General features: G+C 30.7%; 2 protein-coding genes across 3 annotated transcripts in view; one reads left to right on the forward strand and one right to left on the reverse strand.

Annotated features, from left to right (window-relative positions):
• LOC107739176 (solute carrier family 22 member 23-like) overlaps positions 1-13126 on the forward strand; it is a 19893-nt gene extending 6767 nt beyond the window's left edge. The window contains exons 4-10 of one of the 2 annotated variants that reach the window (XM_016551201.1): positions 3605-3773; positions 6170-6297; positions 6379-6481; positions 7585-7796; positions 7879-7911; positions 10192-10315; positions 12282-13126. In XM_016551201.1, the coding sequence (XP_016406687.1) occupies positions 3605-3773; positions 6170-6297; positions 6379-6481; positions 7585-7796; positions 7879-7911; positions 10192-10315; positions 12282-12648 (1136 nt within the window). In that variant the 3' untranslated portion in view covers positions 12649-13126. The remainder of the gene's footprint in view (positions 1-3604; positions 3774-6169; positions 6298-6378; positions 6482-7584; positions 7797-7878; positions 7912-10191; positions 10316-12281) is intronic. The other variant, XM_016551202.1, reaches the window with a different exon arrangement.
• Positions 13127-19217: 6091 nt separating this feature from the next.
• Positions 19218-22601, reverse strand: part of psmg4 (proteasome (prosome, macropain) assembly chaperone 4) — a 6034-nt gene continuing 2650 nt past the window's right edge. The window contains exons 2-3 of the mRNA XM_016551217.1: positions 19740-19815; positions 19218-19572 (exon numbers count right to left, since the gene is read on the reverse strand). Coding sequence (XP_016406703.1) covers positions 19451-19572; positions 19740-19815 — 198 coding nt within the window. The 3' untranslated portion in view covers positions 19218-19450. The remainder of the gene's footprint in view (positions 19573-19739; positions 19816-22601) is intronic.

Here is a 22601-nt window from a genome sequence, read left to right on the forward strand (position 1 = left end):
TGAGTGAGTGTGTGTGTGTGTGTGAGTGAGTGTGTGAGTGAGTGTGAGTGAGTTTGTGTGCGTGTGCGTGTGTGTGTGTGTGTGTGTGTGTGTGTGTTTAATGGCCAGAACACCTCCGAGTTCATTAATTTGCTCTAATGGAGCCACTTTCTGCTTCACTCAGATTCAGATGACATTTGAAGTCCGATGCTTTACAGTGCTCAGTTTTCTTAAAAGCTTTTCAGTTATATATCTTCACGATTTACAGTGAGTGAAAAACAGCCATAACATTAACTAGAGCTTCACTTTCATAAAAGAATAAAAATACGGCCATTTATTACTGGTGTTTGCCAAATCAATCATCACCATTTTCACCTGCTGGACAATAAAATGCTTTCTTAAAAATATAAAAATGCAGTATCTCTAAATGCATCGTCACTCTGACAGAATTAGTTTTGGCTCAGAAACCTGTTGTGCTTAATATAAGGAATAATCAGCATCTCTTCTTGGTTTAATATGCGCTCATGAGATGAGAAATTGATCCACTGGGATTGGTTTGGAGCAGTTACTCACACGTGAATAGAGTCGTGGGATCACGTTACGCTGCGGTCTGAACTCTGTCCATTTCATTCACTGCGTGTGACTCTCAAAGTCTCTCTGAAGCGGATCCATTTCTGTCTGACTGAGAGGAGGAGGAATTAGAAGAGAGACACTGACTAACTAAATGTTTTCTGCTCACCAAGGCTGCATTTAGTTGATTAAAAAAACAGTAAAATTCTAAAATATTTTTACTATTTAATGTAGCTGTGTTTTATGTGAATGAGTTGTAAAATGTAATTTATTCCTGTGATCAGAGCTGAATTTTCAGGATCATTACTCCAGTCTTCAGTGTCACATGATCCTTCAGATCCTCCAGTCCACTAGGTGGCGCTGTGTACCACTGAAAAACTAAACAAAGAATGATAAAACCTAAAAAGTATGCATGAGTGTGTACTTAAAATACATCAGAAACATCAACAGCCCAGTGCTTTTGGCATTCATAAGAGAACACAAGATTTGGGATTCACTCATCATTATAGAATATTATACAGGATGGATAGCGTTTTCAAACAGTATTAAGTCTTATTTACTTAAGAGGAAAATAACTTAAGTTATTATAAAATAACTTGTAAGATATAAGTCTTGTTTTCTGAGAAATGTGTTAATATTAAGTGAGTTAAAATGAGAAAAATATCTGTCATTGGCGTAAGAAAACCACACTGAATTTGAAGGGAAAACAATATATGTTTTTCTTGTTTTAAGCAAGCTCACTTAATTTTTATAATTTGTTTCTTTTTTAATGGTTAAATTAATTTTAGAAATCAAAAAAGGCTAATTACTTTTTTATGCACCCCCTAAAATTGTATTTAAATTGAATAATTCTAATTAATTGAAATCAGGAAATGTATACAATTTAACAACAGCTTATTAAAAGTTGAACAACAATTACAATATTAGGGCCCTTTGAAATAAGTTTTATTTTTCTCAAATTCCATGTGTTTCATTTAATTTTTTTCTGGATTTGGTTTTAATGGTCACATTAAATTTTAGAAATCCCCCCCAAAAACTTGTACTTAATTGAAATCGGGAAACCTATACAATTTAACAAAAGTTTATTAAATAAATTACAATTTTGGGGCCCTATGAAATCCATTTTATTTTCCCCCAAATTTTTTTCTTTTTTAAAATTTTTTTGTGGATTCTTTTTAAAATTAGTTTTGTTTAGATTAGTTTAATTAAATTCTAGTAATCAAAAACATGTCTATCTATTTGAAATCAGATACAATGTAACAACAGTTTATTAAAAATGTAACAACAATTACATTTTTAGGGCCCTGTGAAATACATTTTTAAATTTTAAATTTTATTAATAAAAAACATTTTAAATTTTAAATTTTATTAATAAAAAACATTTCTAATTCATTGAAATCAGGAAACTTAAATTATTTAACAACAGTTTATTAAGTTAAGGGCCCTATGATATCAGTTTAATTTCATTTGAATTTGAATTTAGTTTTAATGGTTAAATTAAATGTTAGTAATCATGTCTCGTTTTATTAAAAACAATGTTTAATTAACTGAAATCAGGAACCTTATACACCTTAACAACAATTTACTAAAAGTAGCAGCAGTTAAAATTTTAGAGCCCTCTGAAATCATTTTATTTTTCCTAAATTCTGTGTTTTTTTTTTTTGTGGATTCTTTTTTAAATCAGTTTCGTTTAGATTCATTTAATTAAATCATAGTAATCAAAAACATGTCTAACTATTTGAAATCAGATACAATTTAACAACAGTTTATTAAAAGTAGCAGCAGTTAAAATTTTAGAGCCCTCTGAAATAATTTTATTTTTCCAAAATTCTTTTTTTTTTTTTTTGTGGATTCTTTTTAGAATTAGTTTCGTTTAGATTCGTTTAATTAAATCCTAGTAATCAAAAACATGTCTAACTATTTATAATGTTATCCAAAATTCTTTTTTTTTTTTTTTGTGGATTCTTTTTAGAATTAGTTTCGTTTAGATTCGTTTAATTAAATCCTAGTAATCAAAAACATGTCTAACTATTTCAAATCAGATACAATTTAACAACAGTTTATTAAAAGTAGCAGCAGTTAAAATTTTAGAGCCCTCTGAAATAATTTTATTTTTCCAAAATTCTTTTTTTTTTTTTTTGTGGATTCTTTTTAAAATTAGTTTCGTTTAGATTCGTTTAATTAAATCCTAGTAATCAAAAACATGTCTAACTATTTGAAATCAGATACAATTTAACAACAGTTTATTAAAAGTAGCAGCAGTTAAAATTTTAGAGCCCTCTGAAATAATTTTATTTTTCCAAAATTCTTTTTTTTTTTTTTTTGGGATTCTTTTTAAAATTAGTTTCGTTTAGATTCGTTTAATTAAATCCTAGTAATCAAAAACATGTCTAACTATTTGAAATCAGATACAATTTAACAACAGTTTATTAAAAGTAGCAGCAGTTAAAATTTTAGAGCCCTCTGAAATAATTTTATTTTTCCAAAATTCTTTTTTTTTTTTTTTGTGGATTCTTTTTAAAATTAGTTTCGTTTAGATTCGTTTAATTAAATCCTAGTAATCAAAAACATGTCTAACTATTTGAAATCAGATACAATTTAACAACAGTTTATTAAAAGTAGCAGCAGTTAAAATTTTAGAGCCCTCTGAAATAATTTTATTTTTCCAAAATTCTTTTTTTTTTTTTTTGTGGATTCTTTTTAAAATTAGTTTCGTTTAGATTCGTTTAATTAAATCCTAGTAATCAAAAACATGTCTAACTATTTGAAATCATTTTCCAAAATTTTTTTTTTTTTTTTTTGTGGATTCTTTTTAAAATTAGTTTCGTTTAGATTCGTTTAATTAAATCATAGTAATCAAAAACATGTCTAACTATTTGAAATCAGATACAATTTAACAACAGTTCATTAAAAGTAGCAGCAGTTAAAATTTTAGAGCCCTCTGAAAATCTTTTTTTTTTTTTTTTTTTTTCAAATTCTATGTTTTTTATATTTTTCTTGATTCGGTTGTAATGGTTTAATTAGGTTGTGCTAATGAAAGAGGTGATTTCCTCAGGGATCGAGCTGTGTTTGCCCGCCTGGCGTTTCTCCATGACCATGATCGCCAGCCTGATCATCGTGAGCGGCCAGCTGCTGATGCCCGGTCTGGCGGCGCTGTGCCGTGATTGGCAGATCCTGCAGATCGTCATCATCGCCCCGTTTGTGCTCATGCTGCCGTACGTCTGGTAAGACCCTCAATAAAGCAACACTGATGCAAGAGACACACACGACTAGTGACATGCATAACACAATCCTGTTTACAAGCTGAACTACTCTTTTGGTTTGCTGAACTTTACCATGTTTGTGGCCTATTCATATTTTATAGCAAGTAAACTAGATATCCTCATGCAAAACTGTATTCCAGTTTGTTTTCTGCACTGCAAAAAAAAAAGGCTTATTTACTTAGTATTTTTGTCTTGTTTCTAGTCAAAATATCTAAAAATTCTTAAATTAAGATGCATTTACTTGGTAAGCCAAATGACATAAGATTGTTTCTAAGCGAAAAAAACCCTATTAATATTAAGTGAGTAAAAATGAGAAAAATATCTGTTTATTGGTGTAAGAAAACCACACTGAATTTGAAGGGAAAACAATATATTTTTCTTGTTTTAAGCAAACTCAATGTTTATAATTTGTTTCTTTTTTAATGGTTAAATTAATTTTAGCAATCAAAAAAAGGCTAATTACTTTTTTAGGCACCGCCTAAAATGTTATTTAAATTGAATAATACTAATTAATTGAAATCAGGAAATGTATACAATTTAACAACAGCTTATTAAAAGTTGAACAACAATTACAATTTTAGGGCCCTTTGAAATAAGTTTTATTTCCTTCAAATTCATTTAATTTTTTTCTGGATTTTGTTGTAATGGTCACATTAAATGTTAGCAATAAAAATAAAAAAAATTATAAAAAAACTTTGAAATCGGGGAACCTATACAATTTAACAAAAGTTTATTAAATAAATTACAATTTTGGGGCCCTATGAAATTTTTTTGTTTTTTTGTGGATTCTTTTTAAAATTAGTTTCGTTTAATTAAATTCTAGTAATCAAAAACATTTGAAATCAGATACAATTTAACAACAGTTTATTAAAAATGTAACAACAATTAAATTTTTAGGGCCCTGTGAAATACATTTTATATTTTAACAACTAAATTAAGTGCATTTTGCTTAAAACAAGTAAAAGTATCTGCCAGTGCACGGGGCAAGTAAAATTCTCTTGTTTTAAGAATAGTTTACATACGCAACTGGCAGATAATTTTACTTGTTTTAAGCAAAATGCACTTAATTTAGTTTTTTTAATATCTTATTTCATTTGGCTTACCAAGTAAATGCATCTTAATTTAAGATTTTTTAGATATTTTGACTAGAAACAAGACAAAAATACTAAGTAAGTGGCTGTGAAATAATTATTACTTTTGGGCGGACAGATATTTTGACCACATTTTCTTTTTATATTTGAGTGTTTTCTGTATAAAAATCGTTTTTGCGCCAGTTTATTATTTTAGTCTATAATCTATTTCACATTTAATCATCTCGAAACCACACATAAAAACAAGGAAAACTGTGATTGATGTGGTCTCTTTGTGTCTGCACTGCAAAAAATGATTTTCATATTCAGTATTTCTGTCTTGTTTCCCAGTACAAGCATCTAAACATTGTTAAACCAAGATACATTTACTTGAGAAGCAGAATTAAGTAAGATATTAAGTCTTGTTTTCTCAAGAATGTATCAAAATTAAGTTTATGGTTAAGAAAAACAGAATTCAACGGGAAAACAAGATTATTTTTTTAGTCCTTTTACAGATATGTTACAGATTTCTTTGTTTTAATTGTAAACTCACTTAGTGTAGATAATTCTTTTTAAGATCAGTTTTATTTTTATTGATTTTTTTCCAAATTCCTTTTATATTCCATTGGAATGTTTCTGGATTTTTCTGGACGTTTCTGGAAATTATTTGAAATCACGAAAAATACACAATTTGACGAAAATGTATTTAAAGTTGAACAAAAATGCACTTTTCTAGCGCCCTATGAATTCTGTTTCATTTTTCCCAAATTCGGTCGTTTTCCATTTTAATTTTTCTGGATTCCGTTTTAATGGTTTTATTAAATTGTTATAAACAAAAATATGTTTACAGAATTGGATGTTAATTTAAACACTCATTGCAACAGTTGCAACAGGAGTTTTTTTGTTTTTTGTCCTTTTTATTATGATATGCAAGTATTATATAAACTCTTTTGTTTATAAAAAAGAGGGTCAATAAAAACAGCATTCATTAAAAGCATGTCTAATCAAATGAATTCATAAATCTTCAGCTATTTAATTTATTATAGTTTTTTTTTTTTACACTAGTGTCATGAAATTTGTCATTTCTTCAGAAATTCTATGTTGTCAGTATATATATTTTTTTTTTGAAAAGTCATTTTTCTTCCGAAGTAAATATATCTTGATTTAAGAATTTTTAGAAGTTTGTACTGGAAAACAAGAAAATCTTTATTTTTTTTTTTTTGCGGTGCAAGTGGTCAGTTTGTGGGCAGAATAAGCAGCTTTCAGTGTAAGTGTAACTCTGCTCAGGATGTTTCCGGAGTCTCTGCGCTGGTTGTTGGTCACTCAGCATTATCAAAGAGCCAAGCGACAGATGTTACGCATCGCCCATAGCAACAGCGTCGACACGGCAACCGACTCCAGCGGCATCCTCTCAGGTGAGCACAGCTGTGAGTGTGTTTACCTGCAGCCCGAGGATGAGGAGGAGGAGGATGATGATGATGATGATGGTTTCGCAGAGCTGGAGACTGAACTGCAGCAGAAGCCCAAGACGTTCTGCGTGACGCAGCTGAGTGGCACCAGAAACCTGTGGAAGAACACCGTCGTCCTCTGCGTCAACTCGTGAGTTCAGATTAGATTTCACTAGTACTGAGTTTATCTATCAGTACCTTTCGGCAGGTAAGTAGAACATTTCTAAACTTAAAACATGCTTTCACTAAACTTGCAGTTGCAATGCATTCTGGGATTGATTCTTGAGTGTTGCATGCTCAAATTTGGGAAATAGTTTATCATCTAAATCAGGGTTTTCAATCTTAGAGACCACAGACCCTCAAGTATAATCATCTTCATGCAAAGAACCCCTATCCTAACATTTATCTGTATAATCTCTTCTATAAAGAACCAGTTTCTACTGTGAAAAAAAATCAAATACTACTACAGATTATCTAAAATATGTTTTGGAAAATAGTTTCTGTAAAGTTACATTATTTTGTTTTTTCTTCTCATAGTACAGTTCTGTTAGATGTATTATTTATTTGCTTATTTTATTTAATTATTTTTTAATCTAATTTATATATTAAATTTATTTGAATGTAATTTATATTTATTTATTTTAATGAGATTTTATGTATTTATTTATTTAAAAAATTAAGAGTAAAATAAAAACATTAAAATATAAATAAAGATTAAAATATCTAAATACATAAAAATACATTCCAATAAATAAATACATATATAAAATTAGATTAAAATAAAAATAGATTAAAATAAAAAAAAAAACATAAAATTAAAATGTATAAATATAAATTACATTAAAATAAATACAAAAATAAAAAACAGATTAAAAGGGATGAATACATAAATAACATTTGATTAAAATAAATACATAAAAATTAGATTCATATAAAAAATTGAATGCATAAAATTAGATTAAAATAAACATAAATCAGATGAAAATAAATACATAAAAATATTACAACTAGTAATGATTAAAATATTTTTATTTTAATCTAATTTTTATATAATTATGTTTTTATTTGAACAATTTTGTTTTATTTAACAGTTTATCTTAATCTTATTTCTAGACTTTCACATTGTTTTTTACTTCTCTAAACGTTTCCACGGACCCCCCAGCACTGATCCGGATGATTTCACCTGCAGGGTTGTGCTATATAAGTGCTCTCTTTAGGCTCTGATTGTGTGTTTGTTCTGGTCTGGACACTCAGGTTGACGGGTTACGGCATCCATCACTGCTTTGCGCGCAGCGTTCTGGAGGGCAGCGCGTCTCACCTGCATTATTACGCATTAGCGGCGATCGCCGTGGCCTCCTGCATGGTGCTGTTCCCGGTGGTGGCTGGCTTCGGCAGGAGAGGAGGACTGCTCACCTTCATGATCATCACGGCTCTGGCGTCGCTGCTGCAGCTGGGTTTGCTCAACCGTACGTACAGTACAGCACATGATGACGCAGAGCATCCGCCTCTGAACCTGTACTAACGGCTGTCTTCTCTCTCCTAATGCAGTGATCGGCAAGTACAGTCTATGGCACGATGCAGGTAATACAAAAATATTATGCATTACATATTTTATTGTTGTGACAGAAGAGACTAAACAATGCTAAAGTCAAATAATACAATGCATTTCAATAATCGTGCATAGTTAATGCAATACTGTAGCTAACATGAATAAGACAGCATTACATGTTAATTCTACATGTTAATTTCTACTAATACATGTGAAATATTTCAGGTTATAAATGATACATAATAGTATACATTTTAATTACCGTATTGGCCCGAATATAAGACGACCCTGATTATAAGACGACCCCCTTTTTCCAGATGCACCTTTTGGAAAAAGGCTTTTTAAAAAACAAATCTTGTTTTTTCTCAGTAAAACACATTTTGTCTTCAATTATTTTCATATTGCATATTTTTCCTATTTTAATTTTTGTTTTGAAAGTATGGTAAAAACTGGTAAAATGTACCAACAATCACATTTAAAAAATATACACTTTTTGATATACCATAAAAAAAAATAAAAAAAACTGGTAGCCCATCTGAATTAGGACATTTAGGCTATCCATCTAATTAGTAGCCTACCAAAATCTTATTAACAGTAGAAGTTAAATCTTACTGTAGTCTTCAAATCTGGGTACTGTCTTGCGTTTTAAAATCACAAAGGGAGTTTGGTCCCGTCAGGCTAACGTGACAGTCACGACTCGTGCAGCTGTAAGGTTTTCTTTTTCTTTTGTTTTTACTCGCGATCTTTACAACACGCATTACATTACGTATTTCATGGCACACTCGTTTTATGCGTATTTGGCGCCACCTAGTGTTGTGGGTGTATTATTGACATGTCAAAGTCTAGACCCTGAATATAAGACGACCGCGTTTTTTCGGATGTATTTCCAAGAAAAAAAACATCGTCTTATATTCGGGTCAATACGGTAATTAATTTATTTATTATAAGTAATTTATATACATTAGGGAGAAAAGTTTCTTTTTGTCATGCATAGTTAGTAAAAACACTTCACATTTAATCAAATTTACATTTACTTTTTTTCAATCAGTTTTTTAGGTATGCATTTATTTTAATCAAACAAAAATTAGATTAAAAGAAAAAATTAATTAAATACATACAAATTAGATTAAAATAAATAAATACATAAAAATATGATTAAAATAAATACATGCATATATTTAAATTAATAAATTAATAAATAAAAAGTACTTATGCTAGATAGTAACACTTTACATTTCTGTTAGTTAATGCAATAACTAACATGCAATTACCATGAACAATAAAGCCTTTCCAGCATTAAATAATGTTAATTTCAATAATACTTTTAAATTTCTACTAATACGGTTTAAACATTTTGAGTTATAAATTATACATAATATTATAATTTATATTTGTCATAATTCTTAATAAAAGGTATAAAAAAACCACTGATTTTTTTTTTTTTAACAAAAGGTACATTTATTCTGGAAACAGGTGGAAACAGGCTACCATATATTATATCTTATATACATATTCTTTTTTATGTTTTATATTCAGTGTATTATTCCCACCAGTGTTACATGTACATTAGGAGGACATTTTTTTTCAAACCTATCAATTATGACTTAATATTAGGGACGTCAGTAAATGAAGTAATTGTGAATAATGTTGTGATTTTTATGTTCCCTTTTTGAGGAAAGAAAATAAAAGTCAATTTAGTTTGACGTGTGTAATGCTTTTCAAAATCATCTTCACAGAAAATCATCTTTTTATTGTTTATATCTTACATTTATCAGATTAGAGCCAGATAATAATATAGTTACATTTTGTGACGAGATAATCAAGAAGTTGAGTTTTGCTATATAGTAGTATATATTGCTTTACAGGAGCGGGTAAAGTTAGGTTATACTTATATATGCAACTTTATGAAAGAAGAATGGGCTTCATTCATGAAACATGAGCACATATTTCTATGTACAATCCATTTTTACATAAATTGTGATGTTGATTTGGATGCAACAAGAATTAATTTAAGAACAATCTGCACTAGAACGTGCAGTGATTTACTGAGGTTACTGTAGGTTTGGGAAACGCTGGATATGTATATACACTACCGGTCAAACGTTTGGGATCAGAAGGATTTGTAATGTTTTTTACAGGAGTCTCTTCTGCTCATCAAGGCTGCATTTATTTGATCAAAAATACAGAAAAAAATTTAATATTGTGAAATATTATTATGATGTAAAATAACATTTTTCTATTTTAATATACATTCTACACTTTTGAACGGCAGTGTGTATGTATGTATTAATATATTGTCTATGTTGTCCTAGCTCAGCGGGACTCGCTGAACCAGCGCTTCTCGTACGCGTTCTCCATCATCGGGATGTTCTCGTCTCATGCCGTCAGCACACTCAGCATCTTCTACTGCGCCGAGATCACGCCGACGGTCATCAGGTCAGCGCCTCAGAGACTCCAGTCTGATCTGAGGAATACACAACACTTCACACTGACCTCCCATTAGTCAACGCTTGTTTATTAGTGTAAGAAACTCATTTAACCCCTTAACTGTCACCGTCCCCTTCACTGTGTTACAATTAAATCCTAATGTAAGCATGACAAACTATATCACTGGAAAGGTCTAAGACTCCTAAATAGATATTATACCATTATTGTTTGTTACAAATTATGTAGGAACAGCAATAGATTCATTTATGACAAGAGTGCACCAAGAGTCTATGACAAATCATAACAGGAGCTCAGACCTTTGTCACAAAAAGACGTAATATTGAGAGAGAAATTGATAGATTTGTAACAGAAATGCATCAAAAAAATGTCAATGGCTTTTTTGGTATAACGCCTAAACAAAATTGCATATGAGCCTAAATTTTTTTAATATCAACTTCAAATTTGGAACACAACTTATGTAGACATATGGCTTTAATTTGATAGCAACTTTGTATTTTTTACTATTTTTTTTTTAATATTTATTTTATATAAAATAAAATAAAAATAGTACATTTTCTTTACAGTAAATTTAAACTTCTATAATTTTTGAATACTTTCAATTTATTAAATGATTTCTCTTCTGTAATACTCTGCTAATTGTCTTCTTTAAAAAGAGACCAACCCAATTTCGTCGGTCATCCGACGTGACGTCTCCGTTCCCTCCTTCAGGGAACGAGGGTTACCATACGTAACCGAGACGTTTGTATAGTGCACTTTCTCGTGAATTTTCAAAAATGTGGATGTCAGTTAAAGGGTTAAACTAATTAAAATAAGTTTTAATAAATTTAAATGTTTAATTTAATTTAAACTAATACAACAGTAAGTTGATTAAATCACTAAATTTAATAAAGAAAATTGTAATAAATTAATTTAATAGTTATTTACTAGTTACTAAAAATACAACTGTTTTATTTTGTTGTTAATTTATCTTAGGTCCATTAAATAATATTAACAGATATTGATTTTACTAATGTATTATTCTGTGCTATTTTAGTATCATTAATATACTGCTACAGTATTCTAGTTTAGTTTTCATTTTATTTTAGATTTTTATAGTTTTAGTGATTATATTGTTTTTGTCATTTTTATTAGTTTTCATTTTTTTTAAATTAATTCTTATTTTATTTTAGTTAAAAACTGTTATTTTAGTTATTTCAGTGCTTCAAGTTAAACTAAATGAATAGGAGAAATTTAGTTTTTGCTATAAACAATATACTGTAGTTTTTGTTAATATTTTGAATTAGGTTTTTATAGTTTCTGCTTTCACATTAATTTTACTTAAAGCTTTAGTAATTTTGATGTTTTTGTCATTTTTATTATTTTTTAAATGTCTATATTTTTTATTAATTTGTATTCGTTCATTTTAGTTTTAGTTTGTTATTTCAACAATTTCAATTAGTTATTTCAGTTATTTCAATTGCTATTTTTTGCTATTAACAAAATAGTTTTTATTAATATTTAGAAGTACATTTTGTTATTAGTTTGCTTTCATTATAATTTTGGTTACATTTTTTAGTAATCTTGCGTTTTTTGAATTTTATTAAAGTTTTTTTTTAAAAATATGTCTATATTTATTTACTTTTTATTTATTCCTTTTAGTTTCTTTAGCTTTAGTTATTATAGTACCTCAAGTTAAACTAAACAAATGAGAAATGCAGTTTTTGTTAATAAAAGTTTTCGTTAATATTTTAAATTAGATTCTATTATATATTTTTTTTGTTTAAATATACTATCCCTAGTTTTAGTAAATGTCGAAATTAACAAACTATATTTCATCCTCAACTAATGTAAACAAATGAAACCTTAGTGTTACTGAGGATTCATTCATGTCTTTATACTTACAAGCTTGATTTTGCAAACACCAATAATGAAAGTAGTATTAACCTGATCATTACCCGATGTTTTGTCGTAACAGGGGTGGAGGAGTGGGTCTGGTCCTAGCGAGCGCAGGTTTCGGTATGCTAACAGCGCCGCTGATGGAGCTCCACAATCAGAAGGGTTTCTTCCTGCATCACGTGATCCTCACCTGCTGCACTCTGCTCTGCATCATTTGCATACCGTTACTCCCGGAAACCGCCAGCCAACCGCTGCCCGAGACTATTGCTGAGGGGGAGGGGCTTCTGCGGTGGCCCATCCTCCCCGGAGAACAGCACCATCTACTGGCCAGGACCGAGGTCAGGGAGTATTCGCGCGTTCAGGACACGCCCCTTCACCAGGTCGTCAACCCCGGCAACGGCTCGGTGCCTAGCAACAGCACAGCCAATGGCGTGAGGACTTCATGACGGCGTTTGCTAAAGACGGCCGAACGAAGAGCGATTGTCGAGAACGAGTTTCACTCATTCGTTTTTTTAAACTGCGAAATGCGACTGATGTCGTGGTAAAGTGTCAAACGCCTCATTAACCAGCATCGGTGAAAAATTCTTACCATTGTACAAACTGGAAATGTTATTTTAACTTGCGTTTAGCGAAAGGAGCTCTATTTTTCGAACGGCCACTACCGAACAATAACCTCACGGAGGAGTTTCACTGATTTGAATGCGTTTTGTTTTGTACGTTTGGTAAATATTTGGTATTTATTATAAGGACAGAATGACGTTGACGGTAAGAACCAGCAGACTTTATTCCTGTACGGGAGATTGTTTCCACCACAGGAAAATAAAATAAAAAAAGGTATTCGTGACTTTCTCTCACAGTCACAACTCCGAATTTTTTCTCGCAATTCTAAGAAAAAAATTTGCAATTCTAAGTAAAAAATAATAATAATTGTGGGATATAAACTCGGAGAAAAGTCAGAATCACAAGATATAAACTCGCAATTCTGAAAAAAGTAAAAATAGCAATATATAAACTGAGAATCGCAAGATTTAATGCCGCAATCCTGGGAAAAGTCAGAATCGCAAGATATAAATTCTAAGTTAGAATTTTGAGTTAAAAAGTCGCAATTACCTTTTTAATTTTTTATTCCGTGGTGAAAAAAAACAAAACCGAATTGCGAGAAAAAAGGTCAAAATGATGAGTTTAGATCTCACAATTATGAAAAAAACTCAGAATTGTGAGTTTGTAAAGTCTGAATTATAAAGTCATAATTAAAGTCTAAATTATGAGATAAAATTGCAATTCAGGACAAAAAGTCAGAATTACGAGTTTATATCTCATAAAGCAGACTATCTCATTTTTTATGCCTCTATTCTGTCGCAATTACTTAAAAAAAAATTTTTTGATCCTGTGGCAGAAACAAGCTTCCATATTCATGACACACAAGTGTACAAAATATGTGCACAAATTGTTTAGTAAACACTAATTCTTCTCATTCGTAGGAATGGTTGTTAAGCGCAACAAATAAGTTTTGCTCATGTTTCATGAATGAAGTTCGCCGTTCGTGTGCACCTCACTATGTTCAGGTTTTTTTAGTCTGTCTGTTTTGCACTAAAACTAGAAAATCTTCTTTAAAAAGAGACCAACCTTAGGTCTGTATTCAAAAGCGATCATGAATTATAATAATTTAAGTTTGTATAGTGCACTTTCTCGTGAATTTTCAAAAATGTGGATGACAGTTAAAGGGTTAAACTAATTAAAATAAGTTTTAATAAATTTAAATGTTTAATTTAATTTAAACTAATACAACAGTAAGTTGATTAAATCACAAAATTTAATAAAGAAAATTGTAATAAATTAATTTAATAGTTATTTACTAGTTACTAAAAATACAACTGTTTTATTTTGTTGTTAATTTATCTTAGGTCCATTAAATAATATTAACAGATATTGATTTTACTAATGTATTATTCTGTGCTGTTTTAGTATCATTAATATACTGCTACAGTATTCTAGTTTAGTTTTCATTTTATTTTAGATTTTTATAGTTTTAGTGATTATATTGTTTTTGTCATTTTTATTAGTTTTCATTTTTTTTAAATTAATTCTTATTTTATTTTAGTTAAAAATTGTTATTTTAGTTATTTCAGTGCTTCAAGTTAAACTAAATGAATAGGAGAAATTTAGTTTTTGCTATAAACAATATACTGTAGTTTTTGTTAATATTTTGAATTAGGTTTTTATAGTTTCTGCTTTCACATTAATTTTACTTAAAGCTTTAGTAATTTTGATGTTTTTGTCATTTTTATTATTTTTTAAATGTCTATATTTTTTATTAATTTGTATTCGTTCATTTTAGTTTTAGTTTGTTATTTCAACAATTTCAATTAGTTATTTCAGTTATTTCAATTGCTATTTTTTGCTATTAACAAAATAGTTTTTATTAATATTTAGAAGTACATTTTGTTATTAGTTTGCTTTCATTATAATTTTGGTTACATTTTTTAGTAATCTTGCGTTTTTTGAATTTTATTAAAGTTTTTTTTTAAAAATATGTCTATATTTATTTACTTTTTATTTATTCCTTTTAGTTTCTTTAGCTTTAGTTATTATAGTACCTCAAGTTAAACTAAACAAATGAGAAATGCAGTTTTTGTTAATAAAAGTTTTCGTTAATATTTTAAATTAGATTCTATTATATATTTTTTTTGTTTAAATATACTATCCCTAGTTTTAGTAAATGTCGAAATTAACAAACTATATTTCATCCTCAACTAATGTAAACAAATGAAACCTTAGTGTTACTGAGGATTCATTCATGTCTTTATACTTACAAGCTTGATTTTGCAAACACCAATAATGAAAGTAGTATTAACCTGATCATTACCCGATGTTTTGTCGTAACAGGGGTGGAGGAGTGGGTCTGGTCCTAGCGAGCGCAGGTTTCGGTATGCTAACAGCGCCGCTGATGGAGCTCCACAATCAGAAGGGTTTCTTCCTGCATCACGTGATCCTCACCTGCTGCACTCTGCTCTGCATCATTTGCATACCGTTACTCCCGGAAACCGCCAGCCAACCGCTGCCCGAGACTATTGCTGAGGGGGAGGGGCTTCTGCGGTGGCCCATCCTCCCCGGAGAACAGCACCATCTACTGGCCAGGACCGAGGTCAGGGAGTATTCGCGCGTTCAGGACACGCCCCTTCACCAGGTCGTCAACCCCGGCAACGGCTCGGTGCCTAGCAACAGCACAGCCAATGGCGTGAGGACTTCATGACGGCGTTTGCTAAAGACGGCCGAACGAAGAGCGATTGTCGAGAACGAGTTTCACTCATTCGTTTTTTTAAACTGCGAAATGCGACTGATGTCGTGGTAAAGTGTCAGACGCCTCATTAACCAGCATCGGTGAAAAATTCTTACCATTGTACAAACTGGAAATGTTATTTTAACTTGCGTTTAGCGAAAGGAGCTCTATTTTTCGAACGGCCACTACCGAACAATAACCTCACGGAGGAGTTTCACTGATTTGAATGCGTTTTGTTTTGTACGTTTGGTAAATATTTGGTATTTATTATAAGGACAGAATGACGTTGACGGTAAGAACCAGCAGACTTTATTCCTGTACGGGAGATTGTTTCCACCACAGGAAAATAAAATAAAAAAAGGTATTCGTGACTTTCTCTCACAGTCACAACTCCGAATTTTTTCTCGCAATTCTAAGAAAAAAATTTGCAATTCTAAGTAAAAAATAATAATAATTGTGGGATATAAACTCGGAGAAAAGTCAGAATCACAAGATATAAACTCGCAATTCTGAAAAAAGTAAAAATAGCAATATATAAACTGAGAATCGCAAGATTTAATGCCGCAATCCTGGGAAAAGTCAGAATCGCAAGATATAAATTCTAAGTTAGAATTTTGAGTTAAAAAGTCGCAATTACCTTTTTAATTTTTTATTCCGTGGTGAAAAAAAACAAAACCGAATTGCGAGAAAAAAGGTCAAAATGATGAGTTTAGATCTCACAATTATGAAAAAAACTCAGAATTGTGAGTTTGTAAAGTCTGAATTATAAAGTCATAATTAAAGTCTAAATTATGAGATAAAATTGCAATTCAGGACAAAAAGTCAGAATTACGAGTTTATATCTCATAAAGCAGACTATCTCATTTTTTATGCCTCTATTCTGTCGCAATTACTTAAAAAAAAATTTTTTGATCCTGTGGCAGAAACAAGCTTCCATATTCATGACACACAAGTGTACAAAATATGTGCACAAATTGTTTAGTAAACACTAATTCTTCTCATTCGTAGGAATGGTTGTTAAGCGCAACAAATAAGTTTTGCTCATGTTTCATGAATGAAGTTCGCCGTTCGTGTGCACCTCACTATGTTCAGGTTTTTTTAGTCTGTCTGTTTTGCACTAAAACTAGAAAAGCAATCACGAGTCGGCCAGATGAATCTGAACTGAACGTGTGTGAAACCACGACTGGACAGATGATGGCTGTTAAAAAAAACAAACAAAAAAAACAACAGCACAACTTAATGGTCTGCTCTTAACCCTTGTGCGTCAATTTAAAAAAAGTTACATAGAGGATCTTAGAAGACAAAAAAAAAAAGTCATAAAATATTATATACTACAATTTTTTCTGCTTTCACTGTCCTGATCAAAACTACCAAAACTTAAGTAATTTTCATGATTTTAACCCTTTAAATGCTAGTTTGTTTATATAATGCCACTGTTGTTTTTTAATGAAAGATGAAATTAATTATTTTGCATATACGAAATGCTAAGGAGATTTTTTATTTTTACAGTCTTGGATATGTCAGTGATTAGCAAAAACATTAATGTTGATGCATTATTTTGTGCAGTGTCAAAAAAAATTATAAATATAATTCAATTTCAATTTTTTTAGGCAGAAGCAGAAAATCAGGTGGAAAATCATAAGAATTTTAAAAATAGTAAAAATTGCCAACAGAGTGCATGATTTTATGCTTAAATAGCACTGGGATTAAATATTGCAGTTTTAATGGGTTTCAATTGGGACATTATTTTCAATGAGGTCAATGTGTGCAACTATTTTTGTACCTAGTATAAAATAGATTTATGAAAGGAAATGGGGGTGAAATATTAAGATTCTAATAAAAATACACATTTTTGACTAAATTTACATTGTTTGCATTAACACACTCAAAATGATAAAAAAAAACATGAAAAAGACTAAAAGTCCCTAAAGACGTACAAGGGTTAACATGCAAGCATTCACAAGCTCAATAACCACAGTTACAGGGCCGAGTGTCACGGGACACATTTCACATCAAAATCAAAAGAAATACAATATAGATGAAAAATAAATGATATTGTGCATCAAGAAAATGAAGCCTTTTTTAGATTTGAAATGCTAATAAGTAAAATATCGTTGTATTAAAGTAATGAGAATTTAATGACGATCATTAGAATAATAAAAACAAAGTACAAAAGTATAATGTGCAGATGCATTACGATGATAAGATTTTTTATTGCATTGTGGTAATGAGATCTGGCAGGAGGGGAGAAAATGAAAATAATGTCACAGTGCAGAAACAGACTTATTTTATGAATTAATTTTTAAATTTGGTGTGAAATGTGACCCGGACATTCACTTGTTTCATAAATGTGAACTCGGGCTGACGTGGAGCACGACCACTAGAAGGGCTGCTGATTGTGTTTTCATGTATATTTAGCAATTATTGTTATTATTATTAATGTGTAGAGTAGCAGTGGAGTAACTTGAACATCACAGAGCTCCTGTTTTCCTCGAACTACTGAATAAGAAACCAAATTAAGAACAAAAACAGTATACTAGGACGTTAATGAAACACTTCAAGGTTTTAAACAGTGATTGCAGGTATTGTGTGTGTTTATACAGGATTCTGGGATATATATAAGCACAGAATCAATATTCACCTTTTCTGTAAACACTAAAGCACTCCATAATACTTCAAATACTGATTAAAGCACATCGTAAGAGAGTCAATCTCACAAAATAAACAACAATTCCAGGTCATATTTCACCCCAAAAATAACAAAAACAAATGGCAAAATATATTTTTCTTAAAGAAAAATAAGCCTATTTTTAGGACTAAAAATATTATTTTAATGTGAAAAAAAATATTATTTAAATTTGTCAAGCACCGTTGTAGGTATACATTACAAAAAAAAATAAAAAATCTTAATTATGAATAAAAATATATAAAAAATTATAAATAAAACATGTCACAATGCAATGAAATCCTAAGTATTTTAAAAATAAAAAATCATTCTGAATTTGGCATGAAACATGACCTGAGCATTAATGAGATTCACTCAAACGCAGGAGACTGAAACATTGTACAGCATCAGTGTATTTTTCTGTATTTGACTCTCGTGTGTCATTTTGACGATTAGGATTAAATGAGAATTTCATACATGTTAATAGTCCATTTGAAGACATTGTACTTATAAATAAATACCGTTTTTTAATACAGTATATTTCATTGTTCATATTTTAATAACAGGGTTTTATGGAAGCTTGTTTCTGCTACGGAATAAAAAAGGGAACTGCGACTTTCTCAACATTTTCAGTTAGTTATAAACTCGTAATTGTTTATATTATACGTTTATATCACAATTCTGACAAAATAAAAAAAATTTTTTTTACATAAAAACATTTTTTTTTCTTGCAATTGTAACTTATAGCTAATAGAGTTTTTTTTCCATTATTTTTCTATTGTGACTTTTTATCTCAGAATTCAGACTTTTTTCTTGCAGTTGTCTTTTTTTCTCAGAATTGTGAAATAAAAATAAATGTACGTTTTTTATTTGATATCCTACGGCAGAAACAAGCTTGCACAGAGTTTTTCCACACCTTGTGATCAATGCATTTCTATGTCTTTTTCTGTCTTTTGTGAATACTCACACAAAGCAGTTTTTCTATTACAGAACAGAAAAAACTATTTTTATCGCATTAACTTTTAAGGATTGTAATAATTACTTCCCATGACTTTTCAAGGTCTGGAAATGGAATGTTTAAAACCCCCCTCATATTTCCAGCTTTTACAAAACTTGAAATATTCGGATTTAAAAAGAAACGACCAGTCCAGTTTGTCTTTGCTATAACCTTTATAAATTTGGCTCATAACTGGATACATACCACACAAAATAATAATGTTACAACTGAATATTTTTGCTTTAGATTTATTGAGCTATGTACAAAAAAAGCAAACAAAGAAGTGCCAGGTAAAACAACAAATGTTTAAAACTTGTCAGGATGAATCTCCATCTCCTTTTTGATTCTGTTCTCCACCAGCAGCGCTAGATTTGAGTCCGTCGTGGGTAAATTGTAACTTACAAATACCTGTTTCTTTGTCTTCTTTGCTGAAAAGAAAGAGAAAAATAAATGCTAGAAACTAGGTGAACACTAGGTTTGTCAACATCAGGTTTTCTAGCAGCTCTGGCACGGTTTTGTTGTAAACATTCGGATTTGAGGACATTACACGTCTGTAAATGACTGAACCAGAAGGTTCAGTTAAAGCAGGTCTTACTGAGTCTCTGTGCAAGAGAGCTTGGTGTCGTGTCTGACGTGTCACCCAGAACCAGAGCGGACAGAGGCATTGAATCCTGGGAAAAAACAACAAACACAAAATATGAGCTGCCTGCAGGAAACACTGTGAACCTTCAGCTTTAAAATAGAACTAATCCGAGAGAATATGTGACCCTGGAGCACAAAACCAGTCATAAGGGTCAATTTTTTAAAATTGGGATTGATACATCAACTGAAAGCTGAATAAATAAGCTTTCCATTGATGTATGGTTTGTTAGGATAGGACAATATTTGGCTGAGATACAACTATTTGAAAATCTGGAATCTGAGGGGGCAAAAACATCTAAATATTGAGAAAATCATCTTTAAAGTTGTCCAAATGAAGTTCTTAGCAATGCATATTACTAATCAAAAATGAAGTTTTGATATATTTACAGTAGGAAACTTACAAAATATCTTCATGGAACATGAGCTTTACTTAATATCCTAATGATTTTTGGCATAAAAGAAAAATCAATAATTTTGAGCCATACAATGTATTGTTGGCTATTGCTACAAATATACCCCAGCGACTTAACACTGCTTTTGTGCTCCAGGGTCACATACTATCATAATGTCTATTTTAAATCAATGACAATAACAAAATTATTGTTAACAAGACAAAACATTTTTATTGCTTTAAATTAAAATGGAAGTAGGTACTCCCAGCAACTGGTGTTGTAAAAAATATATATATATAAAAATAAAGCTATCAAAAACTGTTTTTGCTGATTGAAATAAAGCTGAAATAAAATATAAATTCTAGATAAAAATAAAAAAAACTTTCAACACTTAAAAAATCTTGGCAAATAACTAAAATACGCAAGTATTAAAATGACTAAAACTAAAACTGAAATAGAAATAATTTAAAGCTAAATATAACTATAAAAATGACATAAAACAAAATGACTAAATTTGTGTTGTTACTGTTAACTAAAACTAAAACTATGGACCTTTTTCACATTTGCGGGTTTATAAGTCGTCACAGTCGGGTTAACTTGAAGAGCAGTGAATGGGAGAGTACCACAAATATATTTTTTGCATTCCCATTTGCTCAAATAGCAAAAGAAAAACTCCACGATAGTGTTTTCATGACTTTCAATAAAAGGACAAAAATTGAGAGACACTGATAACGGCAGTCGGAAGAGAGAACTATGTCAAATTTACCATCCCTCCCTGCATTAGAAACACCCTCGCATTAGCGTTAACTAGTTTTTTTTTTTTTGTAATTTGTTGCAAAGGTGATATAATACAAAGTAGGGTTGCAAAGGGGTGGAAAATTTCCGGAAACTTTCCAAAAATCCCTGGAATATTCCAAAAAATCCTGGAATGTTTCCGAAATTTACTGGAAATGTTCCACCTTTTTGCAACCCTAATACAAAGTATAGTGTTATAAATGTACATAATAAAAAAAAAAAAATCAAAATATAAAAAACTTTTGAGAATTTACGACGCTGATGACCGTTAAACGCGTCATTAAGGCTTGTTCACACCGGGACGAATATCACGCACGATTATCGCCGACATTTAACGCCTTGCAGATCAAATAGGATTCGATGTGTCCCGGGGTATTTCTGTTTTTCTTTAAGCGCCATCTAATGTCAGGGAGCGAATTTGCTCATCGCCAGCGAAAATCGCTTGGGAATGAATACACAAAAGTCACGTCGAAAAACGTCGGCGATAAGCGCGCGCGATAATCGTCCCGGTGTGTACGAGGCTTTACAGTCTTGTGAAAAGGGTCCATTGATTTGTTAATCGAAATAAAGCTAAAACTAAATATAAATATTACATAAAAAATTTGAAAAAATTTGAAATGTTGCCTTGGCAAATAACTGAAATAATTAGGTTTAAATTCAAGTATTAAAATAACTAAACCTAAACTAATAAAAATAAATTAAAACTAAATATAAAAAGGACAAAAGCATAAAATTAAATAATGAAACTTTTGTTGTTATTGTTAACTAAAACAAAAACCATTCTTTTTTTAATATAGATTAAATAAAATATAATTCTCATATGAAAAAAAAACTTGCTTGTTAAAATTATTAAAACTAAAAATGAAATGAATTAAAGGTCCCATATTTTACACCTTTCTGGAGTTTTTTTTTCGGTTTTGATGTCCTTAAGAATATATATTTGCGGTATAAGTACCAAAAACCATCTCAATATATTTTTACAGCTCTTTTCTCAGGAGCTCTGCTGAGAACAGATCGATTTTGGTCTGTCTAATTAATATTCATGAGCCTCTCTTCTGATTGGCCTGTTGTTTTCTGAGTGACGCACGGCCAGGCCAACCACAGGTAACTAGGGTCAGCCAACCGGAGACGTTTCAGACGCGCGCTACACTTCACTTCAGCGCCGCGCGAGTCAAACGAGTGCTCTTCAGTTGCATGCACAAAGCGAATGAAAGCGCAAAATATACTACATGCATGCAATATCGTGGTTAGTTTAGTCATGAATTACCAAAAAGGCGAATAAAGCTGCCTTAAAACTGTGCATGCATGTAATATATTTGATCACATTTAAAGAACATGTCTCTGAATGGTTTTCAAAACTGTCCTGGAGCAGCCTAGCACTGTCTCCCTCATCTAACACCCTCGATTCAACTCGTCAGTTCATTAGTAGAGACTTTAAGACCTGAAGTGAGTCAGAAAAGGTAAAGAGATGCATGTGCCAGATCCGCGCCACGTTCAGCAGCGGCAGCTCTTAAAGTAATAGCAGCCAAAACCAACCTAATAACCAGCTGCTGTGATGTCCGTTCATCAAAGAACAAAAAAAGAGGAAATCAATAACTTTTATAGCTTTAAGGATTCATCTGTATTTA

Source organism: Sinocyclocheilus rhinocerous, unplaced genomic scaffold (genome assembly GCF_001515625.1).
Source record: "Sinocyclocheilus rhinocerous isolate Xijiao unplaced genomic scaffold, SAMN03320098_v1.1 scaffold555, whole genome shotgun sequence".
Classification (NCBI taxonomy): domain Eukaryota; kingdom Metazoa; phylum Chordata; class Actinopteri; order Cypriniformes; family Cyprinidae; genus Sinocyclocheilus; species Sinocyclocheilus rhinocerous.